We start from the raw sequence: 24,086 nt of genomic DNA on the forward strand, positions 1-24,086 counted from the left end.
AGGTGCGTTGTGAGGGCGGGGGGCCCTGGGCTCTGCCTCGTGTGCCAGGCACTCCTGACGAGCAGCGTCCTGTCTCCCAAGCGGCAGTGGCAGGTCGGGGAGGCGCAGAGCTGAGGGGCCCTGGACCCCTGCACTCCCAAGGAATACCCGTGAACAGGTGGGATCTGAACCGGGGCTGAGTGTGCCCTCGAATGACGCAGCAAAGCGTGGAGGATACGCTGACCAGTTAAGGTGGCCGTCCCCCACCAGCCCAGGGACCCACCCTCTCCTTGCAGGTGAAAAGTAGCTCTTCAGGATCACAGAAAGGCATCCCCCAGGGGAGAAAGGCACAGAGGGAATGGATTTTACAGATTTATTTTTAAAAAACAAAAAAGGTTAAAAAAGTCCTTCATTTCCAACCCTGCCTGGGGGTGTGAGTGGGGAATAGCACGAACTGAGAAGGGCACCCACCCTCCCCTGGGGAGAGTCCAACTCTTCCCCGGAAGCCTGCAGCGTGCAGGGCAGGTCAGAGGCTGGCCCTCGCCCTTCCTGCCCCACCTCCTCCATGGGCAGCTCACACTGCTGCCAGCAAGTTCCAGAGGCAAAGAAGTGTGGGAGCCGAGGCTGAAGGCTGCCTTCTTCACCTCAGCGGTCACTCCAGCTCTTCCGCCCTTGGATGTTCTCTGGGCCCCACCACTGGGCTCTCAGGGTGGGTGGACAGGCAAGACCAGGAGGCGCAGCTTAGCCCAGCCCACTGGCAGCTTCCTTAATGCCGTCTGTGACACAGCAGGGCAGTCGGGGCGGGGGGCGTCACAGTGCAGGAAAGGGCTGCAGAGACACCATGACAATCTGGAAAGGAAAATCTCCTGCTAACCTGCATCGCTTTCTGATCCTGCCTCTGCACCGAGGCAGCCCTTTTTCCTATTCCCCATCCCGAGGCTGAGTGGAGTCCAGGACAAAGCACTAAGTGGCTGTTTGCTACAAAACACCTGGAGATGCCAGGGGGGGCTCTCGGCCCATCAGTCAGTCCAGGCTCCCACACAGTCACACAGTCACACACACAGCGTTAAGGCGTCTGTACCAGCAGGTGTGGCCAAACCGGGCCCAGCTTCTCTCCCTCCACCTGCAAGGGTGAGGGGGGAGAACCCTTCTGGTGGCTTCAGTAACAGGCTGAAGTGGGAGAAGCTGGCAAACGGAAGAGCGAGCTGGGCCCCGAGAAAGAAGAGGAGGAAGGCAGGTGAGGGCTTCCGAGGCCTCTCTCCAGGCCCAATGGCTGCCCTGGGAAGTGACCCAACTCAGGTTGGGAGCCCTGACCACATACCCCCTGGAAAATGGGGGACAGAAAGAGGGAAGAGAAGCGGGGCTAGAGTCGTGGGACTTTGGAGGAAGCCAGTGCTATCAATATTTACAAGCATAAAGCCCCATCTTCTGTGCCACCTACCTCTCTGCCCCTCCCACAGAAAGAAAGGCCCCTGAGAGCCACCAAGGAGGTCCCGAGACCTCCTCCCCAGCCACGCCCCACAGCGGGGGCCCTTCCCTTGACCGGCCCTGCTCTGGGCCCCCAGGAGTGTCCGCCGGCTCTGCTCAGTCGGGAGGAGGAGCCCGGGCGCCCGGCCAGCCCTAGGAGTCCTTGAGCATGCTGATGCGTGCGTAGATCTTGAGGGCGGGCCCCAGCTTGATGTTCATGGCACTCATCAGGTGGTCCTCCTTGAGCAGCAGCAGAGCTTGCCCGTCGATCTCCTGGGCACGGAACTCCTCTGCGATTTCCTGGCAGCCTGAGGGGATGTGATCAAAGACAGCGTCAACCAGGGCTACAAGCGGTTACTGCCCTTCAGAAGCCCCATTTCACTTGACCCTCACAACCAGCCCTTGAGGGAGCTGAAGCTGTTCTCATTTTACAGCTTGAGAGGCTGAGTGGCCTACCCAGGGCAGCCAGACTCCACCATGGCCTCCTTGTTCACACGTGTCCTTGTTCACCCAGCACCCCCCTCCATGGTCAGGGCTACCCTGGGGAAGCGGCAGCATGGGATTTCCGAGGCTGGATCATAAAGGGCACAGCACTTCACCTTAGACTTTTGGATAATCTCTTTTGGAGTGAGTCAGCCACTATGTCACGAGGGCACTCAAGCAGCACTCTGGAGAGGCCCACTTGGAGAGGGACTGAGGCCTTCTGCCCAGAGTCAGCCCCCTGCTGCCCTGGGATTGTGGCTGGAAGGAGGTTCCTCCAGCTCCAGGCCTGTAGATACCTGCACCCCTGTTGCCATCATGATGGGGACCCTGAAAGATGCCCCAAGCCAGAAGTGCCCACTAAGCCACTCCCAAGAACTCTTGAGGTGTTGACTACTGTAGGCCACTAGGCTTGGGATAACGTTTCCCAGCAGTGAATAACTAATGCCGATTTTGGTACCTGGCAGAGTGGGTGTTGCCATCACCACCCCTTACCAGTGCGAGTGTGGCCTGGGATGCAATAGTGGCGGGGGGAGGTGACTTTGAGAAGAATATCTAAGGTTCCCAGGCTTCGCAGAAGCCTGATGGCCTTTGAGGAGACTGCTGGGGAGGCTTAAAGCAAAGTGAGGAAATGGTGGAAACTGGAAGAAGAGGGATCCTTGGTATGAAATGGAAAACTTGGCCATACTGTTGCTGGTGGTGACCTGTTGAGTGTGAGACTCCCACTGAACCAGCTCTCCGGCTCAGGGGGCCCCGGCAGAACCTGCAGGCGCCACCTGGCTTCCCAGCGCTGCCGTGGGAAATGCGAGGGGGAGAACTGGGAGACAGCAAAGAGCCTGGGTTTGCTGCTTCTGAAAATCCTCAGCCTCTCCAGATGGCAAATGATGCTAAAATTAAGAAATGGTTTCTAGTGCTTGTTTCAGCAGCACATAAACTAAAAAAAAAAAAAAAAAAATGGTTTCCAGGCAAAGACCAAATCCAAGACACAGTCAAAAAAACACAGTCTAAAGATGAGACAGCAGGGGTGTCTTAAATCATCTGTTAAGACTGCAGAGAGCTCTAAGGTGCGGCCTCAGAGAACTGCTGGATCAAATGCTCTTTCAGGATTTTATGGGCGTGACTCACAGAGCCTCTCTATTCAACAGTCCGGCTCCTCACACTGTTAAGGCCACAGTCCCTCAGTTTCAGATGAAGCCTAATATGGAGTAGGGTTTGTCTTGAAGACACTTTTGGATAAGATTTATTTAAAAAGCCCACAAAGAGTGAGAGACTCGTCTGGCAGAAACACTGCTCACTTGGACCACAAGGGTCAAAGGTGACAGGAAATAAAGGCAGCAGGAAGCAGGCTAAGAAAACAACTCCACCAGCCACCTCCTTCCAAGGGAGAGGAAGGATGAGTCAGGGTGGAGCCCAGAGGAGAACCACTCCAGGCTTGGAGTCCTCGTCATCAAGGAAATGCCCACACATGCCTGGTGTGGACTGGTGACTCCTGCGGCCTCCTGTGTGCTCCCTTCTTCAACAGGCACATCTACCGTGATGACCCTGTGCCCGTCCCACCATCTCCTAGGTTGGTGGAGGGAAAACGACGACCCTGCTCATTCTCAGGTGTGAAGACTGAGGGAACTCTCCTTGAGGAGCTGGACCCAGCGAATTTCATCTGGGCCTGGACCTGAGTCAGATGCTGAGATTTTACAACCTTGAGCCACTGCTGTGATGGGGTGAGAGCCGTGGGGCCTTGGGTGGGGGTGGGGGTGTTTTGCATGAGGGAGGAACTTGAATCGCTGGGGTGAACTACGCTCACTGGCCTCCAAGTAGCTCCCTCCAATAACCCCTTCAGGCCTTCATGAGGCCTTCACAATGAATGGGGTTGACCTGTGTGGTCAATAAGATCCTGCTGAAGTGACAATATGTGATTTCTGAGGCTAGATCATAAAGGCCACAGCAGGTGGCTTCCACCTTGCGCTCTTAGATCTCCTCCTGGGGGGTTAACTGGCTGCCACGTCACGAGAATGTTAGAGCAGGAGTGTTCTGAAGAGACCCACGTGGATGGTGACCGAGGCCTCTTGCCAGTGGCCATCCCCTCCCTGAGAATCACACGAGGCACAGCTCACTGAGGAAGTGAGGCACAGCTCACTGAGGATGGAGCTAACAGCCTCAGTCGAGCCTTCAGATGGCCTCAGCCTTGGCTGACACCACAGCTGCCTAAGAATGCCGGTGGTAGAACTGCCCACCCCAACCACCTGTGTGCTGACAAATGGTGGGGCTGCAGCAATAGATAACTAACACGCTGCGTTAAGCGGCAGAGCCAAGATTTGAGCCCAGTTCTGTTTAAGTCTGAAGCCCGCTCTCAGCCACCAAAGCCCACTTCAGTCTCTGAATAAACCAGCTTATGGCTGCCATTACTACCTGACCTGGCCAGTGGCTGGGTGAGACTGGCAGGAGAAACCGTGAAAAAGCTTTGGGGCCTCAACAAGCACAGCCATGCAGATGCAAGCTCTGTCTTTCAAGCTTCGTTTGTAAATCCTCGCCCTGAGACCCTGCATGCCCAGGGTCACGGGCAGTCTGTGGCTCCCTCACGTGCTTCTGCGTCTATGTGCCTCTGCCCAGGCTGCTCCCTGATGCAACCTCTCCATCAGGCACAGACCCGTGTGTCCACTGCCACTCGGCAGCCACATTCGGTGTTTTGACGTTCTCCTGGACAGCTTTCCTTCACTCCCACCCGATGCCCCTCCCAACTTGCCCTGGAGACACACAGGGTAGGTGACGTCATCATCTGCCACACAGGCCCCTCGCAGAGCCCACAGATATGTTGGCATCTGGCCACAGGACACCAGTCAGGGCTCTGTGCTAGAAGGTAAGCTCTCGTGGGCAGGAATCTCCTCACACTTATCTCTACCCCGTTCCTGAACCTGCGTCTCTCACTGAACCGCCTGGTCTCTCCTGGGGGTAGTAGGTGAGGTCTCTCACGCCCTTTCATTCTTTGCTACTCCAGGCGGGCACCGAACTCCCAGGGCCTTACCTGGCAGAGAGCGGATGAACTCGTAGACATCGTCCACGTTCCACTTGGTGGGCTCACTTGGCAGGAAGTGGTGTCCCATGCCCACCAGGTCCCGCATGTGCACGTCAGGGAGCTCCAGGTCCCGCGGGCCTTGTCGCCGGCGGGAGGTGGACGAGCTGGCTGAGATGGGGGACAAGGGTTCCTCGTAGCTTGAGTTATCTGAGCAACGGCTGGAGTCTTCCTGGCTGTGTGTTAGCTGCAGGGCAGCGGTAACTGAAAGGGGTACGGTGCCTGTTGGCTAGGAGCAGAGAGAAACAGTCTTCCTCAGGATGAGGGAGTAAACTGCCTCTACAAGAGTGCTGGGCAAAAGCAGGTATAGTCTCCCCGTTCTATCTGGTTGGCTACTATACACCTTTGAATTCTAGATCAAAAAGTATCTTTGGCAATGTCCTTTCTCTGATCCTAAGCAGAGTGAGTCCTAGTACTCGTGCACGTACCACCCTGCACTGCAATAACCTCATTATAGGTCTATTCTTTCTCGTAGATGTGGGTTTTTTAACCAGGGCTCTATGAGTTTTGGGGAATGGTCTGTGTACCACCTGAAAGAACATGTAGATTTTCTTGTGTGTGTCCATTTTTGACTATAGCTTTCATCAGATTCTTAAAGAGGTTTAAGACCAAAACAATAACAATAAACAGCAAAACATATGGTCTAAAGCATCACACTAGGCTGTGAGTTCTTGCAGCACAATTCAGAGCTTTAGTGCCTAACAGTTGCTGGCACATAGCTGGTGCTGAAACATACTTAATGAACAGAACATCCCGTTTTTGATAGAGACCTTCAAGGATTCAGTGCTTTGATGCACAGAGAAGCAAAAAGGTGGGGAGATGAAGGCTGTTAGCTTCTTCTCCCCTGGCCCTTCAGATAAGGCAGGCATAGCTACCTGGGACAGCCTATGTCTTCATGCGCAGCCCCAGAAGTCAAGGATGGAGGCAGACTGGGAGAACGGGGTGAGCAGAGGCAAGATCATGGAAGAGGGACCCTGGGTCCCTCTTGAGCATGCTGCTGCTGCTGCTGCTAAGTCGCTTCAGTCGTGTCCAACTCTGTGCAACCCCATAGATGGCAGCCCACCAGGCTCCCCCGTCCCTGGGATTCTCCAGGCAAGAACACTGGAGTGGGTTGCCATTTCCTTCTCCAATGCATGAAAGTGAAAAGTGAAAGTGAAGTCGCTCAGTCGTGCCTGACTCTTAGCGACCCCATGGACTGCAGCCTACCAGGCTCCTCCATCCATGGGATTTTCCAGGCAAGAGTACTGGAGTGGGGTGCCATTGCCTTCTCCGCTCTTGAGCATCCATGGGTCTAAATGAGAGCTCTCTGAAGGGACATGGTGAAGGCTTGACTTGACACATCAGGAGAAATGAGAATATGATGGAGCACTGACAGGCACAGCAGAAGGGACGGTGGGCGCCCAGGGCTGTGCTAGGAAGGGAAGTCGTGGAGACTTGAGAGAATGAGCTCCAGGCTCCTCCGGCCTCTCACCTGCTTCTTGGTATCCTTGCTAAGTGTCGGCAGACTGGCTTTGCTGGCCCGACGGCGGTTGTGGGTCGTGGCTCCCGCCTTCTGCAGCTTGCTCCGGTCTGAGTGGAAAAGCCCCACTCGTTTGGTGCACCCCACGTTGTACCTGCCAGAGTCAGGGGAACGAGGGAGGTCAGGGCAGTTGCAGGGTGCCCACGGGCCCCAGGAGGAGTAAGAGCAGCCAAGGGGAAAACTCTGAGTCTGTCTGCTCATTCCAATCCTAAGTCCATCACTCAGGACTGGCTGTGTGAATCTGGGCAAGTCACTCAGCCCCTGAGACTCTGTTTTCCCATCTGGAGTTGGGGATGACACCACTCACTTTCTGTAACTGGTCTGGCAGGCACAACTGCCTGGGTCACGGGAAGAACTCAGGGCCGCCCTATTCTACTCCACACGTTACCTGTGCCAAGAAGCTAGTGTCCCCTGTTCTGATGGGGACAGCTTGGCAAAGCATCACAAAGGTGCCGGGAGGATCTCCAGCATAGCCCGAAGGGAAGGAGGGCTGGGGACAGCCCTACTCTAACTGGTCCACAGGGGCCCTCTGCCTGGGGGCCTAGAGTCCCTTCTTTTGGGAGCTCAGGCCCCTTCCACCCTGGCACAAAGACCACACAGCACTTAAGAGTCAGAGGTCTAGATCCCCAGCTCGAAGACTTTAGGCACAGGTACTTCTTGTGCCTCAGTTTCCTATCATGTATAAAGGGCCTGACACCAATACCTGTCTCACAGGGTTACTCTGAAGACGAGATGACACCAAGTGTACCAATGCTCAGCATAGAGACCTGCTCATGGCAGGCCCTCAATAAACACTGCTGTCTACTGTGACCATCTGTCTTCTGAGTCGGGTGAGAGCTCACCAAGGAGATGTAGTCAGTACAGTGGCTCAGGGCAACATTTCCACTGGGGGCTTAGGTAAACCCTATGGAGATGGGAGCTGCCAAAGCCAGGTGCCAGGGGTGCCCAGGAGGGCCAGACAAACTAAATGCCTCTTCCTTCCCATGTGGGCTTAATGCTGCTTGCCTGGACCTGCTCATGGAGTTTTCGGGTGAACAAGTGACAGGACAATGCCTCCAGGCAGGAGCTGGGCACCAAGGTGCAACCCTGAGAGGAGGGGAGGGGCTGGGCACAGCAGCGGAGTGAGGGCGCTTACCTTTTTGCACAAGCCATGGAACAGAAGCGCTTGGAACGCTTGAACTTGTAGGCGAAGTCTACCCGGCCACAGAGCTCGCACTTGAGTTTGAGGGGAGTACCCTCCTCTTTGGATTCTGAAAGCATGAAAGTTGGTAAGTGCGGACAGTGAGTGGTCCCCATAGGACTGTCCACAGCCTGCCCTGGGGCCTCTTCACACTCTGCCCAGCCTATTCCTCATACCCACAGCCGTGCCCTGCAGCAGCTGCCTGGACAGTGCCAACCCACTTTTGCCGCTGTTTTATGACTTCGTTCCCTGGACACCTGATAATTTCTTCTTTTAGGGGCTAGGAGACAAAACACGGTGGGGAAGAGCTAGCGCCCCCTCTTTATGACCCTAGAAGAAAGCAGGCAACCCTCTAGAGGGAAGGTGCTAATGCTGTCCCCGCTGGTTTGCAATCACTCTACCCTTCCTGGGGGGTGTCCGGCTGGCTGCCAGCCTGGGTATCAGAGCCCAGGAGATGGTCGCCACGCAGGCACCACATCCGCCTCCATTTAGCGGGAGCTCCTGTGGCAGGTGCAGCCCTCACTGGCTCCACTGTGCCTCTGCGCTGGCCCCGCTCCTGAGTGCAGGCCCCTGAAGCAGTGGAGGAAGGGCACAGCTTGCCTGGGGCCATGCCGGCTGGCCTACAGCTCAGCAGTAACTCCTGGGGGTCCTGGGGCTGGAGAGGAGGAGGACACACGTTTCCCCGGGGAAAGGGGCTCCTATCCGCTTTCGAGGGACAGGGCTGAGTGCGCACTGGGGGAAACGTTTGGTCGACCGCCACGTTCACACAATTTCTGGCTCCGAGACCCTCCGTGGACACCAGGAAAGGACCCTCCGGCCTTGCTGATGTCCCGCTCCGCCCCGCCCGAAGCCCCAGCATCCGGGGTCTGGTACAGTACCTTGCAGATAGGGCTCCTCCATCTCTGAGTCAGTGGTGGTGGTATGGTCCTGCTGCGGAAGTTTCTCAGGCAAGAACCCCTGTGCATACTTCTTCTTGAGATTCCCCACCAGCAGGGACGAGCGTCCCACCTAGAGGACAAGGCGACAGGAGGCCGTGAGGGTCAGGTGGGCAGGCTCACTTGCTCTCAGCCTCATCACAATCACAAGTATAAAGCACCCTGGCGCAGAGGCCAGCCCCCCTACCACCATCCAGGCACACCTGCTCAAGGCCTGTTTTGCTGTTTAGCTCATGAGGCAAGATGCCACTGGCCACCAAAGGATGGGCATGAAAATGGCTTCAGCCCAGGACTGATGGATGGTTTAGAGGGTCAGAATATCTCCTCTTCCCAGTTGTCTAAGGCGCACAGGTGGAGACACAGGTCAGGTTCCGGCATGGCTGGAACCAGGGCCAGGCCCCAGCCCTCACATATCTTGGGGCAGGAACACGGCTGAGGCTGCATGTGAGTGTATGGGTGATACAAGAGTCCCGGCCACCATTCCTGGATCCCTTACTGCTCTCTCCCTTACCACTGCCCTACCCGAGTCAAGAGGGACAGGCAGCCACAGAGGAGAAGAGGAACAGGGGGACGTGGGGCCACACTGAAAGGCCAATCCTGGACAGCTCAGTCACGCTTTGGTTTACTCCCTTTGTTGCCTTTTGTTCAGGCAGTCTGGTGGCCAGACCTCTAGCGGGGAGAGTGTGGGCTGCTACCCCGTCTGCAGCTACACGGTCAGGTCAGCCAGGTTCTGGTGTTTCTCTAGGAGGCCCAAGGGAGGACTGAGTCTAATGAGAGAGGGGATGTGAAAGGCTAAAGTTCCTTGTAGATAAGGGGCCACAGGCCTTGACGGACCTCCAGAGGGAAAGCAGATGAGAACCAGCCCGGGCATTTTTGTCTTCTGGCATTTCAGAAGGGCAGTCCACCCATCTCAGTTAATCAAGCTTCAGAGGCTTTGACTGACTGTTCAAACCACTCATGGATCCAAAGAAAGCTCAAAAGACAGATGGCATCCCATGAAGATGCTGTGTCTCTACCAGTTAATTTTATCATGAGAGAGGCTGGAGTGCACTTGGCTCTGGGCCCCTCTCACCTATGGAGCAGGCAACCTGTCTCACCAAATTACACCTGCACTATCAGGGCTGGGTGCTGTGTTTAATGAGCCATTTTCCTGCTTCTTCTGTATTTCCCTGCGGTATAATGCTTAACTTGAGACACTTGATGAAATGCCCCTTCTGAAGTGCCCCTTACTCTCACTCACTCCTCTTTCAAGGCTCTGTCCCCAGAAAAGAAGTTTCAGGCTAGAACTCTGTTCACTTATCTTCCACTCAGATAGATCTTGAGGATTCTCTTCTATACAGGTTCCGTTTGCTCTCTAATTGGCTAAAGTGTTGCCATTTGGGAGTTGTGGCATTCAAACCTGAACAAGGTCTCATTTCCCAAAGTCCATTATTCTGCACCCAACACCCCAATGTGAACTCCCTTCTAACCAAGGGGTTCCCACTTCACCAGGTGGGGACACAGCTGAGTCTGTGTGGAAACTTCTAACTGAAGGGGTCATGCCAATTATTCTTAATTACTGAACCCTTCTGGATCTTAGGAAGACACTCAATCCTACAAAGAAAATGACTCTGACATTCCTTTGGGGGGAAATGAGCAAGGAAAGAGCAAATTTTTTTTTTCACATTTTTAGAAATTTTACATGGAAATGTAAAAATATTCTAATACACATCCAAAGTATACTTATTTAAAAAAAAAAAAAAAAAGAGGGGAAAAGAAGTAGTCCGTACCGGGAAAGGCTCCGCCCCCTCCTGGATCACAAACCCTTCGATAACATGCGTCAGGATTTGGGGTTTCACAATGGCCTGTGGTGGTTTATTCTCACCATTCTGGGGGGCAGTGCCGGTGATGCTGGAGGCAGAGTTTCCGTTCCCTGAGGTCATGCCGGGGCTGCTGAGGTCGGTCAGTGCATGAACAATGCCCTGCCCTGTCTCTGTGCAAGGAAAGCAGGAGAGCACAAGCAGATGAGGTCAGAGCCAGGTGGAGGCCGGCAGGAGAGCAGGGACTCCACCTTGCCCACTAATGCACACCAGGCAGTCCCCTCCCTCAGTGACCCATTCAAAGTGGTACAGTTTCCGTGGACACACCACCACGTGAGTCTAGCCCATCCTACAACAATGAAGCTAAACCACCAGCCATGTTTCTTATACTTATCCTGTGCTAAGAATAGTTCGACTAGGTTAAACAGACAAGGATTCTGCCTTTTGGAGGAGTGAAGACCTTGGTCAATATTGATCTGGACAAACAAGTTAACGTTCAGGTCAAGGGAGAAAAGTGTATTCAAGGTACCATCTAAAACCAGGATGAAAAAAGCTGAACTAGGTAGAGGGCTTGGGGCTTGATGGGTTTGGGGGAAGACAGATTAAAGGAACCTTCTATGAGGTTCCTCGGGCAAGGGTCCAATTTTAAGCATGCTGTGAAATGTCAAAGTACTGAACCTCAAGTAAACATTTTAATATAGATCTGCCTATGCAAAGACTGGCTGTTTGGGATCACTGCATTAAGATATGTGTGTGTTCTATGTCTCCGCCAAGGAAGCCACCAGGCAAAGATGAGGTTATCTACGCTGTTTCTGCAGGTCCTGTGCTTCGAATCAAGCCTCTTATCCAGTTCTCAGCTTCATACTCAATCTGATCCTTGGCCAGCCACAGAGTCCTTCCCTCCAGGGACAGCGTTGCCCAAGTTCTCCCCATAGGCCTGCCAGCCTTCCTCTGAAAGGCCCGACAGAGAGCTCCAAAGAGTGTGAGGGGAGCATCCATGGCGCCGCATGAGGAACCTCCTCGTCTCCACTTCAAACAGTACCTCTCATGAGCTGCTTCAATGTGTGAGAAACAACTTTTATCTCCTCACTTTTGTAACTCTCTTCCCACCCCTTCCCAGGGCCATTCTCTACCACCACCAACTGTGTGAGCTGAGGCTGCTTTTAAACTGGAACTTCCTAAAAAAGAAAAAAGAGAAAGAAAGAAAAAAAGAAAGAAAAAGCCATTTCTTTATGCAACAAGCCTACTGCCAGTAAGCATAACTCAGTGTGTATATGTGTACACACTTTGGAAAATGATTTCAGTATAATTATTAAAGCAATTTTTGCACAAAATTTATAGGAAGATGCTCTTATTTCATGTTAAAGATCCAAAATCCCACCACAGAGGAGGAATTTACAATGTCTAATTATATAGGACAGAGAAATCAAAGTAAACTCATTTTAGGAAAGGTTTATAACTGGCTTTCTTACTAGCAGTCCTGGAGTACAATAAACCAGGATAAATCTTTCTTGTTAAAAAAAAGTTAACCATGACATACATCTTCAGTACTCAGACTTCTATAATTCAACTGTAATGAACTTCAGAGCTGAGCAGGAGTTACCTGAGAGACGTGATTAATGAGATTTTAAAATAATTCTTTGGAGACACAGTCATACCAGCAAGAAAAATTCCTTTCAATGTTTATACTCTCCTTTGAAAAAAAATTTTGGGACAGTTTTGACTTTTCTATAGGGATGGAAATTTTCTACTTTGGAATCAGTGTTTCTAAATTGTAAAGGTGTTTGGGAAGTGAAAAAAAAATCTTTCCTTAACAATCCAAGTTGGGGGATTGAGGAGGACTGAGTTAACTCTAGGAGGACTGAGTTAACTCTAGGAGGACTGAGTTAACTATGCAATCAATTAAGTTTCTTTGCTTTAAAATTTTAAATACATGAAAAAAAATCTGTATTTTAAAAAATGAGTAAATGTTAAGATAGAAAGCTTAGTATTTAAATTAAAATCCTATTTTTAAATGAGTTATTTCCTTCTAATTAGAGCCTAGATAAATATTCCCTAGGTTCTAGCCCTTACCAATGCCTGACCTTTTCTCTGTAACAGCCCCACTTAGTGATTTTCTGGCATTTGCTTGAACACCTCTAATGACAAAGGAACTCACTACCTCTGAAGTAGTTTGTCCCCAACTTGGACAGTTCAAGAAGTTCTTCCTTACAATGAGCCAAAAATCCATCTGTTAATTTCTGTCTACTTATCTTGGTCTATTCCTTAGGACCACACAGAACATGGCTAGTTGTATGTGCACAACGGGTAAACACACAGCCTTAGACTTGGCGTAGAGACTGGTCTCTATCACTCAAGGATTAGCGGCACGTCCTTATCTGTCTCTGAGCCTTGGTTTCTCCAGCTGGAAAATACAGACGATAAGACGACACTCTATCGCCCTGCTATGAGGGCTAAGTGAGACGATGAATAGCAGTGCGGTGTGAGCACACTGGGAAACACTCAAGAAACGCCCTTGGTGTCATGAAGGATGGCACTCGTGACCCCAGCACATTATTTTCTCCTCCAGGCCACACTCCCTCTGCTCCTTCAGCTTCTTCTTATCTAAAAGGCTGCAGGTTCATCACCCTCTGTCATCTTTGTCGGCATCTTTTAAGGTCAGGTAGTCAGCCCTAACGTATCATGTCAAGTATTGATCTGAGAGATCCAGTCTGTAAGAATTTCGTTTTGGAGAGCACGGATGGGCAACGAGTGGCTCCCTTGTTTTAGGTCACAGCACTGCTGGGGCTTCCCTGGAGGCTCAGACGGTAAAGCGTCTGCCTACAATGCGGGAGACCTGGGTTCAATCCCTGGGTCAGGAAGATCCCCTGGAGAAGGAAATAGCAACCCACTCCAGTACTCTTGCCTGGACAATTCCATGGATGGAGGAGCCTGGTGGGCTACCGTCCATGGGGTCACAAAGAGTCAGACACGACTGAGCAACTTCACTTCACAGCACTTCTATGGAATTGATCCATTTTCCTCTACATTCTGGGATCATGCCCACCTGCCCCTTTTCACTGATATTTATCACCAAATGGGTGCTGATACCTTATCTCCCTGAGATTTCTCCAACCTTGTTGGACTCTTCTTCTTGGCTCCTCTACCCTACTGATTAATGTACACTGCAAAGAGATGGTGGCTCCTGAGGGCAGATTCTTTCCTCATGCCAAATACAGTAGCCAACAGAGACATTCACCAGCCCATGGGCTACAGGGCCAATGCTTAACTCTGGGAGGAAAAAGACCTGTTTTGAATTTAAGTTCTAAAATAAGGGGATCTCATTAAGCAAGAGAATAAACTAATAAGCCCTTTCACTAAATCCTTAGAACGATCACTCTCCGTTATAACTTTGGCTGGTTGCAGGACAGAGTTCCAGGGCCGGGCAGGAGAGTGCTTTACAACTTGCACAGAGATTTGCAACGATTCTGTTTTGCAGTCATCTTGCAGGCAAACCCTCATCATCTGCTCTAGTAACAAAGGAGAGTTTGGGCTATTTCTAGAATGACCATACACAATCTCACCCCCCGCCAAGCTCAGCACACTGAGATTAATTTAATCTGCTTCCCGCTCTCCCAGACTGCTCTGCGGCCTGCTTAAGGGAAAGCAGCTTAAACGTGCAACAACCTGCCCTGCTGGCCCTGAGGCCAGATGAGAGAGAGACAAAGAAGTCCTCTATCTTCAGAATTCTTCCTTACTCAGCTCCCTTGACCAGTCCCGAGGCTCTAAGTGCTGCTGGGATTCCCACAGGTCTCAAATGCCTCTATACAGAGTGAGGTACCTGGATCTGCAAGGCAGAGGCCAGGACACCCTGAGAAGGAGAAGCTGCAGGAAGGAAATAAAACCAAGCTCCAGTGGGGGCGGGGAAAGGGAGAGGTAGAATCTAGCATTTGATTGAAGCTGACCACAAAGGGCCAAGTATTCTGATGAGAATGAACAAAGCAATGTGTTCTGGGGGCGTCGTTACATAACACAGGCCTCAACCTGTAGGCTGCGCCTCAATCTGCTCTCAGGCTCTGGCAGAAACAGTCCTTATAGGGACTGGATTAAAACAGGAAGGGCGAATCCCCTCCCCACTCCCTGGGCCCCATTTGTGAAATTATCTGCTCAGGGCCAGTCTTCTCCACTAGGCAAAGCAGGGGCCCTATTTAGGCAGGGCTCTCCCGGTCTTGTCTGTATCTTCAGGGCTAACCCAGTGACCAACACATTTAATAGGTGCTGAACCACAGCGTGTGGAAACTGTGGTCTCCATCTTCATGGCTGACCACAGTACTGTTCTCCCTAGTCTTCCAACAGCAACCACCAGTTGAGATTGGCAAGTCACTTTCTGAGGCGGTAATGACTGAGACAGAGCAGCTGGGCTGGTGCCTGTCTACAAGAATGGCATTTCTGGCTACCTGGCTCTGAAAAGAATAAGAGCTACTTCTCAGCCCATTTCTTCCTGTTAGAGTGGGGATTTCCTCAGTGGATGGGAAATTTAGCATTAAATCAGCTCCAAAGACTGCAATTCTGGGTTCCCTGGCCCGCTTTGAAACACTGATGCTGGCTCCAGGCATTTGGAAAGGCATGATGACCTCCAGAAGCAGAGGCCAGAGGCGCCTAAAGAAACAGCCTTGCCCCCAGGGCCAGGAGGTAGGTGTCCAGAGAGGCTGAGCTCTCCTGCCCCGGAAGATAGAGGTCAGGCTGGCCCTAGCTCGGTTCCATCTGGGCCACTTTGGAACCAGTTATGGTGCTCTTTTGGAGAAGGGAATGGCACCCCATTATAGTACTCTTGCCTGGAAAATCCCATGGATGGAGGAGCCTGGTAGGCTGCAGTCCATGGGGTCACGAAGAGTTAGACACGACTAAGTGACTTCACTTTCACTTTTCACTTTCATGCATTGGAGAAGGAAATGGCAACCCACTCCAGTGTTCTTGCCTGGAGAATCCCAGGGACGGGGGAGCCGGGTGGGCTGCCGTCTATGGGGTCGCACAGAGTCGGACACGACTGAAGCGACTTAGCAGCAGCAGCAGCAGCAGCAGATGGTGCTCTTTATAAGCACAGATGTGGCAAAAATCATCAGTTACGCTAAAATACGGTTCAGTACTAACATTTATTGTGGGTGTTTCAGATGACCTGACCAAGTCTTTCTATTTGCCCCGAAAATAAGCAGCCTTGAAGACCTGACTTCAGAGAAGATGAAAAGCAAGCAGGGCCTCTCCCTGTACCCCTCAGCTTGACCAGTGGCCATTTCCACTTTCTACAGACATGAGGAGAAAGAAGTATTTTAATTTCCAAGACTTCTAACTACCCATGCCTGGCAGCAGCACGAGTAAGACAAAGCTAATGAAGTTAATAGAGGATTCAAGGAGGCAGAGTAGGTGATAACATGGATCATTTCCTGCAGCAAATTCCGCTCGACAAATGGCAAAACAAGGTCGCTTACACAACACAGAGCGTTCTCTCCAGGCCCCTGGCTGTGAAGTCCTGCTCACTGGGCCTCAGCTTGGCAGGCCAGTCCCATGGGCAGGAGGGGTGACAGCAGGGCTCCTCGACAACTGCCTGCTCTACGGAGACCCTGAGTGGAGCGCCTGCAAAGGGACACCCAGGGAAGCCACATCCCAGGCGGAGAGCAGCTGATGCAGACCAGGCACACCTGGCGCTAACATGGGGAGACAAGCTGAGGGCCCAGTGAGCCCTCAGCAAAGGCTGTGGCCACCCTCTACAATCTCATTATAGCTGGGCCCCTGAAGACATTAGTGCCGCTCCGAAAGTGAGGGAGGTACAAAATCTCGTTAAGTACCAATCTGCCGGTGGGGAGAGGGGGAAGGAGGGAGAGAGAGGGAAAGAGGAATCGTGGCTCCATCCTGGGACCCTGACAGAGTAGTCAATTAAAGAGACTCATTTGGTTAACAACCTGCTTTAAAATGCAAATATACACTTGCAGTCATTCACACCTGGCTGTGAATCATTTAGAGAAGCAGAGTGCTTTCCTCCCCATTTAGGGACAGAAGGTCTGGGGTGAGGCATGATGAAGAGTGGATATTTTGGATCAGGGGCACTAGTCCTCTGTGGACTGGGGTTAGGAGGGTCCTGGGTCTAACATCTTAATTTTCCAGAGGAGAAAAAGGGTGCGTAATTAAGTCTTCATTTCAGAATGAAGGCAAGAGTGTGTGCCACCTAAATGAAGACACTACGTTCCAAAATGGGCTTCCCTGGTGGCTCAGGGGCAAAGAAAACCACCAGCCAATGCAGGAGACCCGGTTTGATCCCTGGGGTGGGAAGATCCCCTGGAGAAGAAAATGGCATCCTGCTCCAGTATTCTTGCCTGGGAAATCCCATGGACAGAGGAGCCTGGTGGGCTACAATCCTTGGGGTTGCAAAAAGTCGGATGTGATTTAGCAAATAACCACCACCACCCACTAAACCATCCATAAAAGGAGCTCTTAGAGGTGGGGAAATTGTACTTTGCTTCCCACCCTGGATTCCCCCGAGAACCTAGAGGGTAGGAGGCACCAAGGCCAAATGTTTGTAGCTTGTGGAATTCTGCTAAGGACCGAGATGTCAGACACACAAAAGGCTGTGGCCTTTTCTCACAGGTGCCGTCACCATCCTGCCCTCAGAGCACCTTTGCTCTTGGGAGCCTCTCCTGAGAAGGGAAGAAAGGACTGTGACAGGAAGATCCTTTTGGCCCATTCTGCTGACCTGTGTCTGCGGAGAGCTGGCTGGCACAATGCCAGGGAAGCTGGGCCAGGTGGCCTCAGACGGGCCTCCATGTCACTGCGGAGTGACCTTGTTAAGTCTGGGTTAAGAGGATTCGAGAGCAGACGGGCTTCCTGGATCTTAAGCATCAAGTCTGGTAGGAGGGATCCTCCTCCTCCCTTGCGGCCATTACCATACAGCTGACTTTCAGCCTGTCTCTTTGGACACAGGCAGAGCGCACAGCCCTCTGACTCACCCACAGGCCCCAGCCACAGTGGACATAAGCTGAATTGTAAACAGCTGAATGTTTTCCAAGGGGCCACCCCCAGCTCTGGAGGAAGGAATCAATGGAGCGAACTGCCAGCAGCCCCCGCACGGTTCGGGCCGGGACTCAGGGGGGATTTCCACACAGCTGCAGCACTGCGGCCCGGCTCAGGCCAAGGAGCACCGTGCGATGACTACCTCCAGCTGCAGGGAGCCAGGCAGAGTTCTCAACAAGAGCTCCACTTACTGGAGCCAGTCCTCCGGTCTCCAGTGCCCAGGGAGGGCTCCCAGATACCCTGATGTCAGAGTTCTCTAACAGATGCTGCGATTTCACAAGGCAAAAGGTGTGGAACGGACATGAGAGGCCCTCTGTCCAGAGTCCAGAAACACTGAAGATGACAGGAAAAAATGGCAGAGTGGAAAGGGCACCGGCTCTGGGGAGACCTGGGTTCACACTCTGGTTCCATCTTTGATCACCTGGGCAGCTTCAAGCACTTGGTACCTGCTCTGTGTCTGTGTCTCCATCTATATAAATGACCATCATGCTGCCTGTCTTGCAGGTTGACAGTGAATAGCAGAGTTTATACATGTAAATTGCTTGGCACTGATTACATCTGGAAGCTGTGTTACACGGCAGTTAAGACTTGGGATCAGAAAGACCCTAAACTTAAATCTTAGATTATCCCAGGCAAGTTACTGAAGGCCTCAGTTTCCTCATCTGTAAAATGGGATGCTTATCTTTGTCTCATATGGCTGTGGCAAGGGTTAAATGTGATACTGCAGTTACAGTGCAGTGCAAGATGCCTGACTTGCCATTGGAGAGCTCCCATCACTGAGACTCAAGAGACCAGGAAGCCGCCCCAGGCTCAGTGCACTGGGCCTGGCCTCTTGCGGCTGCAGAGCATAGCTATTCTTTCACTGGCCCAAACTCAGGTATCACTTATGTTCCTCAGATGTGCTGGCCTACTCAGCATCCTGTCCTGGCACTCCTGAGTTCAGGCTTTAGGAAGAAATCATACTTCCGCTTTGACAATGAACTGCAACACGAGGGAAATATACCTGCCGTTGAGGGCAGATCACACATCTCAATTCATCTTCAACAGTCATTAATCCAACGGACACAAGAAGTGCCAGATTCCCTTCCTATGCATTTATTTCATAAATAGTCTCAGGTATCAAAGGAACCCTAGAAACAAGCAAAGAATTTAAGAGCCAAAAAAGAACCACTTTTTCCCAGTGGTTCTTACAACGCCAGGAGGTGGTTTAGCCTGTGAAAAGAAATTACTTTAAAAAGCTGAAGATAAAATCATGGAAGATGGATTTGCAACAGTTAAAAAAACCACAAATGTTTAGAAAATTCTCTATTTTCAGGCTGATAACAAGGAAAGGCCACCATGTTGCTGGATATGACTCTTTTGTTTACCAACTGCAGAAGCAACAATATTCTTAGAGAAATGGGTGAGAGTGAGAGAGAGAGAGAGAGAGAGAATGCACTAGAGAAAGCCAGCCTTGGTTGTCCTTGTCTATATAATGGATAGATTATTTTCATCTTGCAAATCAATCTTCTCGATCATTTCTGTTCTTAGAAAACACTGCCCTCTCCCTTTAATAACCACTGTCTAAGTTTTCAATCACCCTACTTTGCTACCAATCAGCTGACAGAAGAGATTAATACTGGAGGCCTAGAAATGTGGACTTAATTGATTTTTTTTAAAAGTAGTATTTGGTTCACATTAATTTTAATTTACAGTGTCATTTTCTTGGGCTGTTTAAAAATGTCTTAATATGGCAGTGTGGATTTAGGCCACATATGGACAGTTTCAAATATGCTAAAGATATCAATAACTAGGGATAATTATACAGTATTTAAGACATAATAGCTGTGCAACTAGGGCTTTAAAAATAACTTCTAGCAGTCATGAACTCTCATTTTCTTGTCAACAGTTCCAATATTCAGCATCAGGCCTGCTCTTCCTAATCTACTGGAGAAGAGTCAGTTATGACATGGCATCTAAAAGCCATCTTTTCTTAAGAGAAGCTATGACAAATTTCACTGCTAAGAAGAAAATCATCCAAGACACAGGTTTTCTGCTTTAAAGAAAGCCCAGTGGCAGACTGAGACTCTCTTCAACATCTGGATTTATCTTAGAATACTGGCAATCCCTGTTTAACAGCAATCACTTCTTTGGCAGATGTAGAATGTTTTCTTTTGGATTGAACTAAAAAAAAAAAATCATTTGGAAATGTAAAGTATAGGAAAACACATCCCTTTTCACTAACTATAAATAATTTGGAAGGGGAAGGAAAAAGAAAAAACCATTAAGTATGCTGGCCTAGATGATTTTACAATGAATCACACAGTAACAATTTATTATTTAAATCATATGCTATTTTTTTTAGTATATATTGTCAAAAACTAATCATTCTTAATTATATAGCTGGATTAACTATTAAAAAAACATTTTTTAATTCATGTCAATTATATTCTACTTTTGTAACTAATGGGGGGGAAAGCCCTGAGTCTGTAAGACTGTTGTCTTGGATAAACAAATGGCTAATTCTTTTCCTAACAATTCCCAAAATGTCATAAAGTTCAATTAAAGATGGTTTGTCTCTGAGTTTTTTTTTTTTTTTAAACAAGTATACCTGTGTTCTGATGTAACTAAATTCAAGCTGAAATTTTTAAATAAGTCAATCCTTAAAATGAAACATGCATCTATTTGAACTGTGGATAAGTACTTCAAGTTATCTTAAACAGGCCCACTTGAAACATTTTTAACAGAACACATATTCAAACGGAGTCTTTTAAACTGGTGACTCACACTGCAGTTTAAAGCAAGCCATAAAAACACTGAAAACATAAATCTGTATATGTTCATCACTCTACCTTGAAGGATTAGTCCCAGCTTTGATTTCCATCAGACAAGATGCTAGTAAGTCACTGCAGAGAGTCATTTCTGTTACTGGCAAAAGCCCTCAGGGGAGCAGATTGCGTAAGGCAGCTAGTCCTCACTCTTTCTCCAGGAGTGGAAAACACCCAAGCATCTCTACAACCACTTTTGTGAGATTCCTCCTGACCACAGAAAATCATCATCTTCATCTTCCAGTTGCAAAAACTGGCACCAAAGAAAGGGAATAAAAGAGAAACTATGCTTTTCTGAAGGTGTCTTGCTTCCTTATTCTTATTTCTAGTAGATGTGACATAGCTTTTCAGAGGAGAATCTTTTCCAGGAAGGAATCAAATCTGTCTGGAGAGTAATGGCACTGCACAGCTGGAAGAACTTTAATAACATAATCTGGGACTAACCAAGAGGAGGTAAAAACTCTTGGTGAATGTCACACTTCCATGGAGCAGCCTTACTAGAACTGAAACCACCATCCTATTCCCTAGTTTTTCAATTTAAACTTTATGTTGGCTTACCTACATATCAATGTGAGCTGAAAGGGAAGGACTTTGACAGGAAAGGGGTGAACTTTATTCAGCAAATAAGTTACTGAATGCCTAGAGAGAGGCCCACAGCCCAGAGGAGGACAGAGACTTAATCACAACAGGAAAAAAGAGACAAAAAGACATTCACAAACTCAGGGAAAGGTTCTTAAATCTGAGATAGTAATTGTTTTCTTTCCCCTAAAACAAGAAAACCTACAGAGAGGACGCCGAAGTAAGAGCATGCAAGACCAGAGGCATGAACAGTTTTATAAAATCATCTATTTATTCCCCTTATTCTCTCTCCCACTGAAAGATCCAAGGGATCCAAAGTATCTGAGACAGGAAATGAGTAAGGCAGGAAAAAGGATGTGGTTTGAAAAGAGTGGATTCTGGGGCTGAGCCAGAGCAAGGCACAGACACAGGGTCAGAGATGGGGGAAGGGGCCTCTGGGGCAAGAAGAGAAGTTTCAAGGTCACCAGTTTAGACTAGAAAGTCAGTATCAGAGGAGGGATGTCTGGAGAAGCATGAGACACCTTCCTAAGAGGTTCTCCTCCACTGCAATGCAGAGCAACAAGGGCTTGAAGAGGCCCACAGCCAGAAGAATCATTACTGGCACAGAAAAAAGAAGAGCTGGAGATTCCTCCTCACTTTGAGGGAAGTTGGAATAATATCTTGAGTACACCTGACAAAGGCAAGTTAGAAATTAAGCCAGGACCTGGCAGAGAAGTGGACGGGGCTAGGAGGCCATGAAAAATACGCATATTTATTAAGTATCTATGTGCCAGCTAGCAATACAACAACAGCTTAAAAAGGCAGCAGGGGCTGGGACGGGGGCGGGGGGGGGGGGGGCAGGGAAGGTGAAAACAGGAGCTACAGCTCACAAAAATGCAGTTCGACAACTGAAAAAGCAGCTCAAGAACCACAGAAAGTGGACTTGAGATTAACGCTGGAGAGGGAAAAAAAGGCACCTCTTCTTCCCAATGTGTATGGACAAGCCTGGAGACAGATCCTGGGTGGGCTGAGGGGCAGAGCTCCCATGGTGAGTGCCTGGAAAGGGCAGGTGCCGCACGAGCACCACTGCCCATCTGCTGGGCCCTCTGTGAAAGAAGCCAGCCCTTGTAAAGGAGCCGAGCCAGAAGCTCTGGTTCCCGTCTGGCGGGGACTGGAACTGAGGGACAGAAACAGTGGGAAACACACAGGCATCAGCTGATTCAAAAGTGTGCTTATTGCCACACAGAGACCCAGATGTTGAGGGCGAAGCGGGGAAAACCACTTGTATAATCTCCACGTGCCTAGGACAATGCTTCGCATGGGTCAGGAGGGCAAACAGGTGTGTGAAATCTGAGAGGAACCAAAACTACTTAACTGTGCAGGTATCTTAAGGTACGAGACAGAATTTCTTGCCCTGTAACCAACACAGTAAGTTTCTTTCTCTTCTAGAGTCAAAATGATATGAAGCCCTACATCCCATGTGACCTCAACTTAAGCCCTAAATCTACAGACACTGCCACAGGTCTGAGGCCCTGTACACAGAATAAAAACTTGGGGGTGGGGGGCGGCGGTGGGCAGGGGCAGGGGCAGACATATAGGAGCAAGAAGGAATTTCCCTGCCTCATTAGTCTGCAATTTTCAGACTCATCTAGAAATCCTAGCAGTTCCAACGTTTGGGTTAACTGGGGGTGGGGGTGAGGAATAAAAAAAAAATCCCAGGTGAATGGTAATTGGATTACCCAGCTATGCCCGAGAGTCAAATGGCTGGAAAAGGCCAGGACAGCAGGGCCTGATACAGTTAAGACGACATTTTCTAAACCAAAAATTGAGGCACTTGGCTGATAAAGACAATGGGATGGAATATTTTAAATTGGGGTTGTTCTAGAAAAATTGGGGACATATGGTGGATTTAGGTCGGTAGCTTATTTCACAACAAGGGATCCTCTGGGTCCAATATGCTAATGGGAGGGGATTAAAGATCTGGGATGGGAGATCTAATGGGGAGAGCTGTCACTGATTTGTTAAGCAAGAAAAGCAATAGAAAACTGTCTCTCTGTAGACAAGGGAACAAGGTCAACATTCTAGGTATGGAGCAGGAAGGAAAGGAAAGTTGATTAGAACTGAAACTGTGTCAGTGAAATCTGTTCAGGTCTCAAAGCGGCCTTGGGGGAGGGAGGGTGAGGACTGTGACGGAGGAGCTATCACTGGCACAAACTGGTGGCCAGCAATACAGCAGTCTAGTGCTCATCACTGCAGGGTCACAGTTAGCTGGCGACCTGACCTTGGGCAGATTATTTCCCTCCCCGTGGACTTCAATTTAACGACGTTATTTCACAGGTCTCGATTTTTAATGTAAAGAGCCCACACAATACAATATGCCTTCATTTGGCATGGGAAGGGGAGAAAACGCTCTTCTAAAAATGGAAGAGAGGACGGACACAGAACAGCTTGTCCCTTTCCATCCAATTAAAAGCCTCGTGAGACTAGATTAAAAACAAAACTCTCCAGCTAAGTCGCAGGCCCTCCAAGATAGGCAGTCGCCTACCCATAAAGTAGAGCGGATGCCAGCAGCCCTGTCCCTAAGCGGACCGTCCATCCCGGGAAAGCGCCGTCCCCGGAGGACCGAAGCGGGGGTGGGGGCGTGCGGGGACACAACGGAAGCGTTGGGCACGCCGAGGGTGACGCAACGGCTGCCGGGGGAGTGAGGGGCAGACAGGGTCCCCGACGAGGCGGGGGAGGCGCAGGACACCTCCCCGGCGCCGGGAGGGCGAGTCGCGGGCTGGCACGGCCTGGCACCCGAGTAGGCCTGGGCCGGGAGTGGCACCGGAGGGCGGTGGCCGTTGTCCGGTGAGACGAGCGCAGGCCGCGGGACCCCTCCGGGCGAGAACCCCTCCCCCGCCACGGGCACTGACCTGTCCAGGGCCCGGCTGGGCCTGGCCGGGCGGGGCCTACGCAACCCCTCGGCCGGGCGCCGCCTCGCGCGGGGTCCCGGGCCCAGGCGGGCCGCCTCCTCTCCGCCGGGAGCCTCCGAGCCGGGGCCCGGGGCTGCCGCGGCGCATCCGACCGCACCGGCCGAGCCGGCGTCCACAAAGGGCGGCAGGGGCGCGAGGCCGGGGTGGGGGTGCGGGCGGCGGCGGATTGCGCGCGCGCGTGGCGGGCGCTCTAGGACTGCAGCCGCCGCGGAGACAATGCGGCGCGTCCCGGCAGGGCTCCCGCTGCGGTCGGATGCGCCGCGGCAGCCCCGGGCCCCGGCT

The 24,086-nt window shown here is 50.8% G+C and overlaps 1 protein-coding gene across 2 annotated transcripts in view; it reads right to left on the reverse strand.

Annotated features, from left to right (window-relative positions):
- Positions 1-338: 338 nt before the first annotated feature.
- PHC2 (polyhomeotic homolog 2) overlaps positions 339-24,086 on the reverse strand; it is a 119,141-nt gene continuing 95,393 nt past the window's right edge. The window contains exons 1-7 of one of the 2 annotated variants that reach the window (XM_040228089.1): positions 23,745-24,005; positions 10,397-10,599; positions 8,571-8,700; positions 7,648-7,762; positions 6,465-6,606; positions 4,946-5,222; positions 339-1,754 (exon numbers count right to left, since the gene is read on the reverse strand). In XM_040228089.1, coding sequence (XP_040084023.1) covers positions 1,600-1,754; positions 4,946-5,222; positions 6,465-6,606; positions 7,648-7,762; positions 8,571-8,700; positions 10,397-10,549 — 972 coding nt within the window. In that variant the 5' untranslated portion in view covers positions 10,550-10,599; positions 23,745-24,005 and the 3' untranslated portion in view covers positions 339-1,599. Of the gene's footprint in view, positions 1,755-4,945; positions 5,223-6,464; positions 6,607-7,647; positions 7,763-8,570; positions 8,701-10,396; positions 10,600-23,744; positions 24,006-24,086 lie in introns of those variants that run through there. The other variant, XM_040228087.1, reaches the window with a different exon arrangement.

The sequence above is a fragment of the Oryx dammah genome, unplaced genomic scaffold (assembly GCF_014754425.2).
Source record: "Oryx dammah isolate SB20612 unplaced genomic scaffold, SCBI_Odam_1.1 HiC_scaffold_27, whole genome shotgun sequence".
NCBI lineage: Eukaryota > Metazoa > Chordata > Mammalia > Artiodactyla > Bovidae > Oryx > Oryx dammah.